Below are 16,830 nucleotides of genomic sequence, written 5' to 3'. Positions count from 1 at the left end.
CTATCCTTTACACACTTATAAGTGAATAAGTGATGGAGAATTTTAACACTTATGAGATAGGTACAAATATACAATTATTAAAATATCGCGTTATTATTTGGCTCTCGAGGTAGTGTTTTCAAGAGTTTGATCAAATACAACGTACAATACCCACAATGTTATGCCAAGTACACAATATAGTATAAGTATATTATATATATCAAATGTAATATATTATGTATTTATGTGATATAACTATATTATATGTTTACCTATATATATCTCACCGGCTCGCAGACCGCAGTTGCCTATATAAACTATATGCTGTAGTCGGATTAGGACATAAATTACGTACTCATAATAAGTGAATCGAAATAAGAAAACGAACTGATTACCATTTGCTGCTATGGTGCTCGTAAAGAAGTTCAATTGTCACTCGCAGCATTTAGTATTCAGTTGTTGAGGTGGTTGGTGCGTCGTGTGACACTGTGGATCGGACAATAAGATCACGCTGTCCGGAGAGTGGTAGGTCGGTAGGTGGCTTAAATAAAGGGTTCTGAGTTTTCAAGGACTATCTTTGTATTGGACATCCGATCCCTTTTTCAATCGCCTGTTCTCTCTGGCGACACAGACGAAAGCCATACGCGTTATTATATGAATACGAGTTGGCCCCCAGATGCGTGAGCGTGACCGAATTACGTTAGTATTGTACATATTTTTTACTGGGGCCTTGCCGGGGATGACTGTTCCCTGCATACAACAAATGATCTGTTATTTATTGTATTTAAGTTCACTAATATTGGTTATTACAATGATAATTATAGTAATCATGGTTATAGTTCTTTAATCCGTTTGCGTTTCATAAGAAGATAAGTTAACATCTTAAAGTGTAAAAGATGGAAGTCGAATGAATAATTATATTCGATATTTTTGGATAGTAGATGATAGAAGACGGTAGTTAGGAAAAATAATATCAACTAATTAGCATAGACGAAATTTGGGAGGAGGATTGGAGGGGCTTATTTTGAACCAACGATTACAATAATTGTAATAATAATAATCATTACAAAAGTACCTACCTAAATGTTGTAACTTGTTCCAATATCAATAGTTTCCTGTTTAGTAATAGGTAAATGTATTATAATGTATTAAATTTAGGATAGTGGGTGAGAAAAAAATGATAAATATATAAATAATATGTTATATTCACAAATTAAGATCAATATTAATTGATAATTATTAATTTGTGGACTCGTGGTTATACTGGTTATCTAATATTTTAAACGTATTGGAACAGGTGGTGCAGGGAGTAGAGCCCACATCGGTCTGTTTTATTATATGTAAAACCCCTCCCTGTCAAAAACGTAAATTACGCCTTTGTGAATGAGTAATGACTTATGGATTTATGATGGCTTTAAACTCTTTTAAAAAGTCGTTGAGTTATGACTAATGAGTATAAGTATAGCTATACGTATTATCGGTATTTTGCGTAACACGTGTGGCCGTGTGGGGTTATTGGTTTGGACTCGGAAGTTCGATCTTCGAAACTAAGGATTTTGAACTTGGTTTTGAGTGTACGTACTATGAAGGAGGAATATAATAATATCGTGGACAATATGGTATAATTATGGTGAAAGGTGATATAAAAAATGCATGTTTAATTAATTATACCCCTGCGTGGCTGCGTTATTTTATAGTTGGCATTATATTTATGCTATATTATTATAAAAATGATTTACTATATATTTGCATTTCATTATACTTATTTAGTGATGACTTACAAATACGTTAAGAGGACGTCGCAGTGGTCGTACTCGTATATGTTTCCGCGTCTTAATAATGCATATAATAATATATCAAAATGTACGTGCAGCAATCCTAATTTTGTGTTGTCAAAGAGAATTGAACTGTGTACTCTAGTTGGTTTTTTACGATATTTTAATTTTTAAGTGAGTTATAAGTATGTAAAATATTAATATTATTAAAAATATGATTTATTTTATTTTTTGTTTTTAAAGATAATTTATTAAAATATCACAGCCATAATTCAAGACATAAGAATGCCTAATATTTCCAATGTATAGACTTATTATAATATATGCTTAGAGCAAAAAAATTAGCCTGTAGGAGGGACACCTATCCACCCTGCCCATCCTTATGACACTTATGGTTATAGCCAGCTAAGTACAAAATGATTTAGCCATAATCTAAATATAAAAATATGGGTAGGTAAGCCACTTGACCACAAGCTATAGCCCCGCAGGGGTCACAGAATGGCGACCAGCAGACTAATTTTATTCGGTCCGCAGACAAGAAAAGTCTAAAAAGTAAAAACCGTTAATATTATCCGTTCTATATAAAGTGTTGCAATTTATCATTTTTGTTCATTGGTTTTTACCGACATCTGCAATTTTGATGGCCCTCAAACAATTTCCAGATTATTAATGTGGCCCTTTAAAAATAATAGTTGGTGATCCCTACTATAGACTATGCCCTATACTATAGGGCCTATAGTATATTATAGTAATATATATATATAAATAGCATTTGATGTGGGTATAGCACACATAGCACCAAGGCGCCTCTCATAAATATAGTTATTCTTTTAATATTATTTACACAATACATTATACTATTATATTTGCAATGCATGTGTAGTGAACAAATTGAACAATTCAATGATTATGGTGTTTCGAAAATGATGTATTATGGCTGAAACGCGCGATCTCACGATGGTGAACAACGAATAATGGTCCTTGATCCATGATATTATTTATTATTATTTATTATAATCAACGCCAGACGGCTTTTACAAAATTACAGTCCAGAAGTACATGGATAACAGTAAAATTAAAACATATTACAGTATATAAAGACGCGTAACTTATACTAACTTAATATTGGAGTGAAGAAAAGAATTAGTTTGTAAGTAAAAAAAAGAATGTGAGCCTTCGTACTACATATTGCTTAATAGTCTATATGATTATTTGAATTATGCATCATTCTTATAAGTGGGGCATTCCTGGAGAATTTTGATTTATTGGCGGGTATATAAAAATTAGACTGAAGCCTAGTGTTACTAGGAATTCGAAATTATTAAATAACTTGCTGGGCTATGGGCTTTTCGGACGATATATAACTAAAAAAAATGATTTACTTGGTTTTTTTTTAATGTTTATTAGATTTTGACAGAAATCAGAAAGTTGTTTTATACAGTATATATAGGTATAATATACTAATATATTCCTAACCTATAGTTAGCGAATGATTAAATCTATCGGTTGCAGACATCAAAATCGATGAAAAAATAAAAATAAGTATTATTACTGAAACGGGCTGTGATTTCACTATAATTGGCATGTTGGGTTCCTTTTAAGTTATTAACGACGGGCCGGCTTGTGCCTTGTAGCTAAGTACTAGGAGGCTGGAAGACATGGATATGAGATAATTAAAAATTATTTAACAACATTTTCGGTACAAAGTGAATCTATCTATCCAGTGTTGTTTTTGTAAAAAAACTATAGGGTGTAGAGGTGTACGCTCATTTATGAATTGAAGGCAATGATGAAAATTGTGATTTTATAATCTTAAAAATAACAACATTCAAGTATTATTATCTCTTCAAAATATCGCTCCATTCACTCGTGAACAATTATTTTGCTACCAAGTTTTGTAGATTTCATTTCACCTAAGTATTCACACTTCACAGATCAGATTTAACATTATTTTTATAACATTTAACTTGGTCAAATTGGTAATCCCTTGGCAATTCTTATTATTCTGTGATGCAGGCAACTTGAAATTTTTTTTAAAAAAAACTGCAATAACCTAACCACGGTCACGAACAATGATCAACTATACCAATTACCTACCCATGATAGGCCATAGCGTATATTTATGTTACCGTCTATAATGTAAATTAGGTAACAACGTAAATACTAAATACTTAGCCAATATTATAAATTCCTAACATTAGTAGACGATGTCGTCAATGCCTTGACATTAACTGACAAGTGACAACATTTGCGATAAGCAATTTTGTAAAAATCAAATATTTTGTTAAGTAATACATTTAAGATGACTAGGAAACTACCTTGATGTCTATTACCCAAAACACTTTTATAGTTTATACCTTTAACCAATCTTCATTATTTGTTACACGCTTCTAGCCTCTATAATAGATGATTTATGCATGTCATATAAATTATAATTATATAAAACAAAATAATAATATTGAAATATAGAATAAAGATTGCCTAATTTTTGAACATTTTAAGGCACACAAACCTACACCTAGCCACCTAGGTATACAAGCGTACCTACATACAATACGTTTACTATTCTTACTGGGTAATTGGTATACGCTAGTTTAACAAATGGTAAATGGGTTTACTTCATAACCCCGTTAAATTCCCTCAAATGCACCACTAGATCTATCTAGATTCCAGGACAGATGTTTAATCTCTTTAATATCATTTTATTATTCTGTGGATAGATTCACCATCCACCTTTGTTTGGTGATTTCAGATCCGTCACGATGAGTACTAAATACTAAATAGTGATATATTATTTATATTATCATTTGTAAACAATATCATGCAAGTTAACGTTATCCATTGATATTAAACATAGTTTAATAAGTTGTAATAACAAGTTATAAATGATTTTATATTTTTATATGAATTATGAAAATGTGAAATATTGGAATTGTGAACTCGAAGAAGGTGATAAATGATAACTATTAATTATGTGGCACTGCCCCTAGCTAAATAACATTATTATTAATATTAATATTTAAATTAATAAATACCCTAATCTAATAATAATGAATAACAATAATTTTTTGTAAATTAGCCATGGCACGGACACGAGTCAGTTAACTTGCCACATGCTTACATAATACTAAAGTATTTATGTATATAGGTACTATATGTCTATATATACAGTATATTGTACTGTAACATGATCTAAAACACTACAGAAAATAACTAAATAACAATATTCAAATATTGTCATCACCTCTGTGTGCCCTAAGGTCAAATAACTCAAATGTGAACATGTGGTAGTGGTTGCTACTTGTTATCACGATTAATGATAATAATAACATAATGAGATTATGAAACAGCTGATGGTTTTAGGAAATTGAGTTTGACGAATTTGGAAATTGATAAGTGATAAGTGATAAGTTTACTGATTTACTTCTACCAAGTGTAAAGTGTAAATTAAACTGCAAAATAACTTACTGCAATTTTTTTGTTTGTCCTTCAAAATGTCTTATAAATACTTAAAGCAGGTAAGCATATCGATTATTTCTTGAGACAATTGCGTTACAATAATTGTTATTAAGAAGTGTTATACATGTTTTCATTCAAACCGTTTAACGCAATTTATAAAAATACACAATATTACAAATGTGAACAACACACCGTTGTTACATTTTGCCTATGTCGATAAGTTGTATTCCAATATGTTATTAATGAATGTAAATAATTTTTTAGACAACTGGTCTCACTAGACTCAATGTAGCAAAAAGCCCACATTATACTCTAGGAGTGTTGTATGGAAAAATTCTCCGAACCTTACGTAAAATGCCCGAGGATGCAGCGTATCGAAAATATACTGAGCAAATAATTAGCAATAGAGCCAAAATCGTTCAAGAAGTATTGATAATATTGAATGATTGTAAATACAATTTATTACTGACTTATTTTTGATTTAGACTGTTGCAGTAGAAGATTTTGAAAAGAAAATTGACTGTGGACAAGCCGAAGAATTAATTGTACAGGCTGAAAATGAATTGGTCTTGTCTAGGCAAATGTTAGCGTTTAAACCATGGGAATCTTTAATCGTCAAACCAAGTGCTGACCAATGGTCCTGGCCTCCAACAAAGTAATTTGTTTAAATAAACATTGTAAAATAGTTTGATTTCAATTTGTTAGATTATTTAAATATGTATTCCTCAACATTTGAATTTTTATTAATAAAGTGAAACATAATGTAATGCTTTTTATTTCAATAATTAGTAAATGGCCTATGTGTAAAGTGTACTTAAATATATTTTACAATATAATGTGAAATAAAAAACATGTATTATTTAAAAAAACAAAAATATAATTAATGCATAGAATAAAACAAAAAGTGTTAAAAATATGTTAGAAAATATTTTATAATATATAAAATAAAATTAATGGTAAATAATTACAAACTAAATTATCTTAATTAAATTCATATGTACATGAATTTATTTAACAGTAACAATAATCAAAATATTAATCTACAAATGTAATCATAAACATTAATAAAACTTTAATGAAGCTGAGCATTCTTCTCACAATAGTTTGCAAAAATAATTATGCAAGACATCGAAATTGTGTTGAAGTAACTTATGGTGATTCTAATTGTGTGGATGGAACATAACTTACGACTTCTTCCCAAACAAGTTCTATAACATAAATGTTAAACACGTGATTTAAAATGTATTTATTTATTTTAATAATCTGACATGTTTTTTATGGAAACCTTTCAAAAGTGGCAACTTATATGGGCGTGTATGCTCAAGACATACATAAACATATACTTCATAAATTAATGTTCAATAATTCTAGTTAAAGAAAAAAATATTGGCTGATAGAAGAATGGCATTTCAGGTCATGCAATAAAAAAATTATTTAATTTAAAGATGCATAAAACAACTTATAATGACCATTAAAGAGTTTTATTTTTTCAAGTATGGCAGTATTAGAATGACAAGAAAAACTTTATAAATAAACTCGAATAATGAACATTACAAAATATTCAAAATTAGTACTTCACCTTTCCATTTTTCTACATTTAATTCCATATCTTCAAAGCTTTGATCATATGGAGGGGAATTTGGTTCATCAGATGGATCAGCATATTGCGCCAGGTATGAATGTGCAAGTGCTTTTTCAGCAGTCATTCTTTTATCAGCGTCCAATTCCAACATTTCTTCTAACAGTTTAATTGCTATCCACAAAATAATTCAATATGAACTAAAACAATAAGTCTTTAAATTAAAATTTTACCTAATGGATTAGCTCCTTTGAATACTTCACCAAAATCTTTTTTTGGCATAACTGGTAAAGACTGTATATATTTTTTTGCCTAAAATACAAAATGAAATCTTACAACACAACATATTGACTTAAGCAGACGTTGCCACAACCAAATAAATGGCAAATATACGACACACAAACCTCCGAGCTTTTAATTTTATTTAAATATTCATCGGACGGTGTTCCACACAAAACTAATACACGTGTTAAATGATCCACATCTAAGTTTAGACGCTGTTAAGGATTATAAGCGTAATTAAATGATACTATATTGCACTTACCGATTCACTGGATATCTTTTGCATCAGTTCATTTGATGGGGTGCCTAATATTTCCAAAATCAAATTTAACTGTTGTATGTCTAAATATCTTATAAGAAAAATATATTCTATGTTAGATTTTCTTCAATATTAAATTAGTATAGAAGACTTAAAATTATTTAAAAGGATACGATCCGTGCCAGGAAATAATGTCCTTCCGGTCAAAAGTTCAGCCATAATACAGCCAACTGACCAAATATCAACTATAATAAAAAAAAAGAATTATGTGAAATTAATAACTTATACAAGGTACCTATATTTTAAATATTTTACTTCTAATAATGATATTTGAAATTTTTTATAGCTTATCAAAATCAACATAAAAGTATTAATATTAATAAAGTTATCAATTACTCCTATTTATGAGTATTAATATTCCCTACATTTGATACTCAGAATTTTGATTTTCAATGTGTTATGTAACTCAGTCAATTGAAATGTAAAAAATTAATGTTTAAAGTTTATCTTAAGATAAACCAAAATTAAATACAAATATATTATATATTTATGTATATATGTCTATAAACTAAACCTGTCTGATTGTAATGCATCCAGTTTAACATTATTTCAGGTGCTCTGTACCATCTGGTAGCCACATATCCAGTCATTTCACTTTCTGTTGGTCTTGCTAATCCAAAATCTAATATTTTTAGCTCGCAATCTTCATTTACACCAATATTTGATGGTTTTAAATCCTAAATAAATGTTATACCAAAAATGAAATGAAAAATTGTATACAGCGTGTAACAGGAATACCTGACAATTCATTAACTTTTATTCTAATCAAACATTTTTAATTTTTTTTTTTATCTACACTTATCAAAATTTGCCCTATATGCATAATATGACATTTTTATTTTATTTTAAAATACTGAAAATAAAAATTTTTAAATGATTAAATAAATAAATTTTTTTTTGAAAAATTCAAAATGGGCAGTTAATAATTATTATGGTTTTGGAATGTAAAAACATCGATCTAAATTGCATATTTTATATAATTGTTTAAAATGTCGACGTTTTTTTGTAATTTTTTAATTTCAAAAGTAATCTTTTTTTAAAATATTTTAACACCTACCTGCATAAAAAAGCTCATAAAAATATTTGAAAAAAATCTAGTCTTTTTGAATTAAATATGTTTTTTACAACTGGATCAACTTTATTTAACAAAAATAATAAGATTTCAAAAAGATGTGAAAACAAAACTGCTTGACTTAAACAAATGTTTTTATAATTTACATTTTTCTGAAAACTAGATTTACAAATTGGCTATTATGAATTTTTCAAAAAAAAAATTACTATCAGATTTATTTTCAGTATTAAAAAATATTGGTTAAAACTAGTTATTTCATTTGTCAAGTCTTCCTGTTACACTCTGCATAATACAGAAATAAATTTTACATACCCTATGGATTATACCAGCAGAATGAATATACTTTAAACCTCGTAAAATTTGATAAACAAGGAATTGGACATGATCGTCAGATAATTTTTGTGTACGTATAATATTATTTAAGTCGGCTCCCATTAAATGGGTGACCATATACCTATAAGAAAAAAATAAATATTAAGAATACATAAGTTTTATATTATACATAAACTTACAATTGATTAAAATTATTCATAGTGTTTGCAGGTGTGAACACGTCTAATAATCCAATCACCTAAATATTAAGAACATACAATCAATTTTAATAACTTGGTTAAATAATTTTTAATGACATTAAGTATTCCCTTACTAATTACTAAACATGATTTGGGATTTAAAGCGTAAACACTTAATTTAATTTTTGGTTTCCTTACAAACTCATTTTATAAAGAATTAACTATTGTAAGTGATATTCTAGACAAAAAAAAATAGTTTTTTCAACTGGTTGATTGAGAGGATGTGGTACGATTTTTTCCATAAAAAGGTTTGTAATATTTGTTTTGGCTTAAGAAAATTAAAATATGGCAACTCCCCATGTAAGCCGAAAATTATTGTCTATACTCCGCTCCACGAGAAAAGTTACACGATTTTTTGTCCATTGATGCGCATCTCCCACCAATTTCACTCAATTTGGCTAACCGCAGGGTGGTAAAAAGTGGGGGAAATTTGGAATCCGCTTTGTTGACGGCGGCAATCGGATGAGCGACTCGTGTACCTTCTCTCGTGGAATGGAGCATAGTACTACCTTGGTATTAGGTAATACAATACATGGGCAAAATCATGTTAACACATATTAAGGAAAAAATTATAGAAAAAAATCAGTTGTTTGTGACTACTACAGAGTACAAACTGCATCATTTCAAAGTAGAAAATATATTAAAATTACAATTAAGAAAAAAAGCCATCAATTATTTAACTGCTTTGCTGTACAGTAAGTGTCGGGTATATGCATGTGCAAAATTTGAATTCAATGATAATCACTATATAAAAACCAATTCTAAGTAGAGATTTCAACTTTTTGATAATCAAGGTCACCAACAAATATTTTCATAATATAAAAATTTTAACAAATGTTTATACCTAAATTATTTTTTTTGCAATTCTCAATTATTTTGAAATGTCTGAGAATTTTTTACTTTTAATCTCTTAAAGTTGAGTTTCACCATAACTGTATTCAAACATGTTGTATCATAAATACATTCATTGGTGTCTAAAACTAGTAAATAGCATTTTACTAACTACCAAATTAGAAATTAGAAAAAAAAAGGATTTTATATTTGAAATTTAAGTAACATGACATAAATATCCAATGCACTGTGCGTCTGTGCTTAACTTTAAATAAATCAAAAAAGGGCATATACTTTAAGTCTCAAATCCTGCTATAACTAATAGAAAAAAAAACAATTCATTTTATAACTAATATTAAGTACCAACATTTGGTGTCTTACTGTCTTAGGATAATAATTAACATTGAAAGGAAGAAAAAATGAATCTATGTGATATCCAAGTAATTCAATTTTATAGTATGTAAAAGTCATATACTAAGTTAAAATGTTTAATACATATTTAGTATATTTGACAGCAAAAATATTTGTTGTAAAAATAACAATGAAATCATAATCAGATATTGGGATGGACTAGTGAGATAAACTCTTCAAGAGTGTGTTCAAACCTACCCATAAGGGAAAAATAATTAGAGCATGGTTCTTTGAGATAATACATTTCAAGTCCCATGCTTGAAATAAAAAAAATTACATATGACTTAAATGTATTTATGTAGAATGAACTGTAGCCTTCAATAATTTATCAATTAATATTAAAAAAGACATACATTTTCATGGTTCATGTGTTTTAACATGCGAAGCTCTCGATAGGTACGTTTAGCGTGAACTGCTGACTGGAATGGTCTGGCAAGTTTTTTGATGGCAACTTTCAGCCCAGTCTGATTGTCAACAGCTGAGCTAAAAAATACAAACAACAAAAAAGACATCATGCACTGTTGAAAATAAGAAAAAAATTCAAATAAAAATTAGTAGGTAATATTCAATACCAAACTTGTCCGTAGGCACCAAGACCAACAGGAGTGAGCATTTGATACCTATCGGGTACTTCCCATTCGGTCTTGTTAATTTCGATTTTGTAATATTTCATTGTGGAACGCTGGTTTGAAGTCTGAGACGGACCGGATTCTATAAATATTAAATTATTATAACATAGTATAACTGTACCGATATAATATTATAGTGTACTATTGAAATTTGAAGCTTATCAAATAAACGTGTGTCGTGACTCGTGACACTCAAGATACAAATGAAAGAGATTATTATCGAATCATCTTTGTGTATTTTGAGTTGTAAAATGAAGAACTGTGGGAGTGCGGGCTGCTTCTGCGCCGTCCAAACACCTATATATCTATATATTTAATAACTACTAGCTAGTGGAGTCTATTATTTTTTATTTTATTTTTCAAGAAAAAGAAAAGTTTATGTGTTAAAGATTATGTTTCTAAATCGTCGACTGTGATTGGTGGACAACGCAATTCGAATGTGGGCTTTCGCTTCGCTTCAAGATATTACAATTTAACATTATGATAAATTGATAACCTGCAGCTGATAACGAATTAAATCGAGTATCGACGAATAAGTAATTAATTAATAACAGAAAAGGATAATGATTAATAATTATTAATTGCATTAATTAGTAATTACCTTCTGCCATAACACTTTTGAGTCTTGACTTCTTGAGGCTTCGCTCGTCTTGACGTGGAACTCGTAGAGTTGTGGTCTATCTTGTGTACCTATACGATCGACAACAAATCGAAAAACTTTAAAACGCCATTAATCATTAATTATATCTTGAATCATAAAATAGGACGCGTGTAAGACAATTGATGCATAAAAATTGTGCGGGATTAGATAGGCACTAACCAATTGGCAATTTGTAAATACCAATAGGCAATAATCATTAATCAATGGCTATAATATCGAGTAGGTATCGACAAAACAACTCGCGACAACTGATGGGATTGCAGAGAACTAGAACTATCTTCGTAGAATACCTACTGACTAAGGTGTTAACATTCGTTCCATATAAACAGTAAACAACAGTTTGACGTATGTCGATTACTCGATTGTCAAAACACATTAGTAGTTAGTACATTACACAAGTACGAAACCACATTAACGATAATGTATCTTTAACCGTGTACCTACACAATTGAACGTTATCAACTATCACCAATTTCGAAGGTCAATACTCATTATTACTCAGTATTATTATTTGTCAATATTCTAAATCGAGAAGGCGACAACCGAGAATTCCTTATCGTCATTCGTTTACAATATCATTTATCTGTAAAAACGTGGGGGTGTCGTTGCACACTAATTCCACATGCTAAAAATTCTAGATTGCCTACGTGCACGCTTTGTTGGATACTCATTAACCGCTTACCAATGGTAAGACACTGTTTTCAATACTTTAATTACATACGTTGTATAATAATATGTCGTTAAAATAAAGGCAATTTTTTTTACAAATTAATTTATACTATTTTTTAAAAATAAAATAAAAAACTGGAGCTCATAAATATAAAAAATAATTATCAAAATCTGGCAATTCTACGAAGCCTGATAACTTTCCCGGTGAAATCATTTTTATTAATAAAATACAGTATACAGTATACACCATACAGAGTACAGACTCTTAAAGCTCCCATTATTCATTTATTCAATAATATATTCTATATAGTTGTCTACTTAGAGATAGACGTGTAAATATTATATAACTATTAAATTAGTAAAAAAGGCGAAAGATTTTTTCGTATTGAAAGGGCACCGGAGTTATTATTATCCTTATTATTATTATTATTGTTTTTGTTTTAGGATTAAAACCTTAAATTTATATTCATGCTGAAGTACCTCCGATAGGTGGTTTCTTCCCTCAGTTTCTTCTGTCTATTTTATTATATTTTTATCACTTAAGCTTATTGTTCATTAATTGTAACAGATAGCATAATATAAAATTTTGTTAAAAAAAAAAATGCGTTACACGTTTTAATCCGTGATAGATATATTTTATTAAACGTAGATTTATTTATGGGTATTGGCACTTTTAGTGGGCTGCAAAAAAATTGAGAGTATTTCCACAATATTTTTTTATGAGCGTCTGAATTTAGAACTTTGACAAAATTCGTGAAAATCACGAAAAAATCGCAAATTATTTTAAGCTAGAAATTCATAAAATTCTTTTTGAATCTATGATTTTAAAATTTTATGCAAGATTCCTTATAAGTGTTAATACCTTAATAAAAAAAAAATATATATATCTAGCAGAAAGTCAAATAAAATTTTTATGACTGTTTTAAGTTGAAATTTTCACAACATTGGATATTCACTTGATTTCCTATGTAGCGATTTTCTTATTTTGTCGTTATTCAAAAACGATCAAATGTAGAAACTTGAAATTTACACCGTATGTTTATTTTATTAATTACTATTTTCTATACAATTTTTCAAAATATTTTGATTATTTGATTCATTTGAGCTGTGTACGAACATCTTAAATTTTCAGTTTTTTTTTTTTTTTCTATATAAATGTCAATAAAATTGTATTGGTTGGGTCGAAAAGCATGGAAATTTGAAAAATATTAAAAATACATAGGTACGATTTTTTTTTTATAAACATTTCAAGTTCAAATTTTGATAACATTTATCAAATTGAAAATAGAAAAATGATTTTGTAATTAAAAATGTATAAAATTTTCAATTTGTATGGATTGTGCAGTTTTTCTAGTCATTGTAAAATCTAAGCAATATAAAAATACAGTTATTTTTTAGAGATATTTTAAGTTCAAATTTGGACAAAATCACATATATTAACACAAATAATAACGATTTTAGTCATTTTGTTGTAATTCAGTATCAAAACAGCACAATTTTACATAAGTAATATGTATATATAATAGTTTTCCAACATCGCTAATAATTTAAGAATAATATTAATTCAACTTACCGGCACCGTATTAATAATAAGTAATAACAGTATAAAATATCCTAGACTGATATACCGTCTCCGCTCAGAATCGTTTTTCGTATACAATGATATTATATCATTGAATTCAAATTTAATATACCATCCATTACAGCGACCTTCTATAGACAACTTATGTACAGCAGAGCGACATCCACTTACATGCTTTTTTTATTTTTTTTATTGTATCAATATTCAATAAGATGATCAATCAACATTAATAATACATATTTTTTTTTAAATATTTGGAAAATTATTTTATTTTATTTTACTACTCATAAAAAATAATTTAATATTAATATGAGGGGCAAATGTTACTATGTCAGGAGTCCGATTTCGATTTTACAAATTTTCCGAAATGTAGTACAATTTGAAAATCATTTTTTATATTTTAGTTGTCACCTTAGTTATAATATTTTTCCACTAATTTACTGGTACCTAAGGGGTCTGTTATATTGTGTACTATATTATCAAAAGTGATTTCACTGGAAATGTTCTCAGGCATCGAATTGCCAGAGTTTGATAACTTATTTTTTATATGAAAAAAATAAACTTTTTTCAGACCGCATTGAACTCCAGTTTTCATTTTATTTAAGATAATGGTATAAATTAATTTAAAAAAAAAAATTGAAGTAGTCTATATTTTAAAGATATTATATTTTAACTTTTGAGATTAAAATATTAAAAAACAGTGTCTTATACGAGCTGCACAATATTAATCACTCTATTACCTATTAAAAAAAAAAAAGTTTGATTGACTCAATAGGTCAGAAAAATATTATTACTGTCGAGGGTAATTTTAAAGACAAAATTATAATAGCGTAGGGCGCTCCAAGGATTCAATAGTCAATACCGTCCATGTTTAAGGAGTTAAATATAGGCAATTTTATAAAAGCATTGTACCAAGTTAGTTTTTTTTTTGTTTTATAGTCTGGTTCGAGAACTGAGGGATTCACGTTAATATGTCAAGAAGAGAACAAAATTGTTGCCTCCTCAAAAATGTAATACCAGAACCATCGCTTTATAAATTATAAGACACGAGTGCTCAGTCACTGCATAGTATAAAGTATAAACTATAAGGAATACCTATAAAGTATCCTCAATACGATCCCTGTTTTCATCCTAGTTCAACCATGTGCATGCCTTGTGTTTTTGTACATAGGCACTGCGTTATATGAGATTAAATATCAACTTGAGTTAATTGTTTGTTGCATATACTATATAAAACATTGAATATTAAAAAATAATACGCAGTCTTATCATTGAGCATATTTCTTTTTCTCAACATCCCTTTTATTATGAGACAGTGATATGTTTCAATGTTTGTATGAAAAAGAAATAGTAGAGTATTCTGAGTACTAGAATGCTCCTGCATACGCATGCAAATGTCAATAACCGAATTACTCACTAAACGGAAAACAACTAATCATTATTTTGTTTTGATCAAAAGTATCAATAATTCTGACTTAAGGAAAAAAATTAAAAGTGTTCGTGTATGAATGGTGTACTAAACTAACTGACCCAGCAAACGCTGTCTTAATATTTTTTTTTTTTTTTTATTTAAATTAATATCAAAAGATTCCTGGGCCTCACTGAGGAAAACTCGTGTGGAGGCCCAATATTAATATGTAATATGTGTTTAAAGGCTGTAGCCCATAAGCTCAAAATATGATCCAAACGCAACCCAAAAGCGCAAAAACAAATAACCCAAAAGCGCAAAAAAAATTACCTTTTTAATAACCCATAAGCGCAAATCAAATTTATAAAAAAAAGGGTATTTAATTAAAAGTTTAGTTATTATTAATATTAAATTAAACATTAACACTTTAACACTTTAACAGTGATATTAATTAGTTCAAAAAAATCAAAAAACCAGTAAATCCTGTTGAAACAGATGAAATATAATTTTTAAATACAAATATTGACGGAATATTTTTCTATTCATTTAAAAAAAATTCAGAAAAATGTTAAAAACAAAGGGAAAAACGATAAGATACAGACAAATGCAATAACCGTCGCGATGCGTTGCTGCAATCTGTCGTGGGCCGCGTACAGGCGTACCTATACATGGAAAGCGTAGAGCATCACGCTTTAGGTCAGTAAAATATTGTATCAAACAATTCAATTTTCTTTTGCGCTTTTATCCCACTTCCAAGGTACAAAAGCGCAAATTCATTTTGCGCTTTTGAGCCATCGAAAAATAGGTTGATTTGCGCTTTCGGGTTTCACCGGTGTTTAAAAACCAATAAATATTCAAATGTATTTTATTTTTTAATAAATTTATTCTACAGTATAAAGTGGCCACATCGTACCTATTTTCGTGCTCAATCGTGTTGTTTTATGGATATTTTTGGGTTCTTATTGTTCGATAGCGTCGATAGCGACCGTGCTCAATCGGGTTGTTAAAAAAGTCAATCGTGCTCAACCGGGTTCCAGCCATTCTTAAAAACCTAATTTTAAAGGGTCAGGAATTCAATTTAAATAAAATGGAAAAGTCGTTTTTAAGTAAACTTCTTGGCGAATTCAAATATGTTTTCAAAAGTTGTATCTTATGACAAGGAATGTAGATGGTCAGTACGATTGACATAAGATCATTTTGGTAGAAGGCTTAAGACGGGATCTCTTTAGAAAAAATGACCGAGGGAAATTTCCCTACATTGTAATGTAGGAACTACCAATACAGAATGACGAAAATAACGATGACGAGACTGTTTTATCGTGTACTGTACAGTGATTATTACATCGTTAAGTTGATAGCCGATAGGTGATCAAAAAGGTGGGCAAAAGTGGTTTTTAAAATTTTAAGCCATAACTCATAAGTATCAGAGCATATTATATAGGTCAGAGTAGCTACACCTCAGTGGCGTCATCGTCTCAGCAATCATTATGACCTATATTTACATTAAGTCAATAAACGTATAATAATAATATTATGATGATGATAATATGTGGTTGCCATTGATTAGAATTATGGTTGTTGAAAATATATGGTTGTGTACTT

General features: G+C 28.9%; 2 protein-coding genes across 6 annotated transcripts; one reads left to right on the top strand and one right to left on the bottom strand.

Moving 5' to 3' along the window:
- The first annotated feature begins 5,137 nt into the window (after positions 1 to 5,137).
- On the top strand, positions 5,138 to 6,072 carry LOC111033657 (NADH dehydrogenase [ubiquinone] 1 alpha subcomplex subunit 5). The gene is made up of 3 exons (XM_022314515.1): positions 5,138 to 5,272; positions 5,478 to 5,639; positions 5,699 to 6,072. The coding sequence occupies exons 1-3, from the start codon at positions 5,249 to 5,251 to the stop codon at positions 5,870 to 5,872; spliced, it is 360 nt and encodes a 119-aa protein (XP_022170207.1). The 5' UTR covers positions 5,138 to 5,248; the 3' UTR covers positions 5,873 to 6,072.
- A 268-nt stretch (positions 6,073 to 6,340) lies between these two features.
- Positions 6,341 to 11,997, bottom strand: LOC111033650 (mitogen-activated protein kinase 14B-like). Of its 5 annotated transcripts, none has more exons than XM_022314502.1 (12): positions 11,864 to 11,997; positions 11,510 to 11,598; positions 10,852 to 10,990; positions 10,633 to 10,762; positions 8,978 to 9,036; positions 8,778 to 8,919; positions 7,908 to 8,070; positions 7,507 to 7,578; positions 7,337 to 7,416; positions 7,026 to 7,104; positions 6,793 to 6,966; positions 6,341 to 6,421 (listed from the first exon to the last, which is right to left on the bottom strand). In XM_022314502.1, the coding sequence occupies exons 2-12, from the start codon at positions 11,517 to 11,519 to the stop codon at positions 6,363 to 6,365; spliced, it is 1,107 nt and encodes a 368-aa protein (XP_022170194.1). In that variant the 5' UTR covers positions 11,520 to 11,598; positions 11,864 to 11,997; the 3' UTR covers positions 6,341 to 6,362. The 5 variants fall into 5 exon arrangements, with proteins under 5 accessions (XP_022170194.1, XP_022170195.1, XP_022170196.1 ...); XM_022314503.1 differs by lacking the exon at positions 11,864 to 11,997 and adding an exon at positions 11,729 to 11,857; XM_022314504.1 differs by lacking the exons at positions 7,337 to 7,416; positions 11,864 to 11,997 and adding an exon at positions 7,197 to 7,276 and having other exon boundaries at positions 11,510 to 11,856.
- Positions 11,998 to 16,830: the final 4,833 nt, after the last annotated feature.

The sequence above is a fragment of the Myzus persicae genome, unplaced genomic scaffold, assembly GCF_001856785.1.
Source record: "Myzus persicae strain clone G006 unplaced genomic scaffold, MPER_G0061.0, whole genome shotgun sequence".
In the NCBI taxonomy this organism is placed as follows: Eukaryota; Metazoa; Arthropoda; class Insecta; order Hemiptera; family Aphididae; genus Myzus; species Myzus persicae.
Note: the sequence above shows the minus strand (reverse complement) of the source record. Positions and strands in the feature narration are given on the sequence as shown.

Bases quoted from the DNA above. Each gene is read 5' to 3' on its own strand.
- LOC111033657 (XM_022314515.1), top strand. From the start codon at position 5,249: ATGTCTTATAAATACTTAAAGCAG. The intron at 5,273-5,477 runs GTAAGCATATCG...ATAATTTTTTAG, and splicing joins CTTATAAATACTTAAAGCAG to ACAACTGGTCTCACTAGACT. The intron at 5,640-5,698 runs GTATTGATAATA...TTTTTGATTTAG, and splicing joins GAGCCAAAATCGTTCAAGAA to ACTGTTGCAGTAGAAGATTT.
- LOC111033650 (XM_022314502.1), bottom strand. The intron at 9,037-10,632 runs GTATGTCTTTTT...CTTAATATTTAG, and splicing joins AACACATGAACCATGAAAAT to GTGATTGGATTATTAGACGT. The intron at 8,071-8,777 runs GTATGTAAAATT...ACATTTATTTAG, and splicing joins CTGCTGGTATAATCCATAGG to GATTTAAAACCATCAAATAT.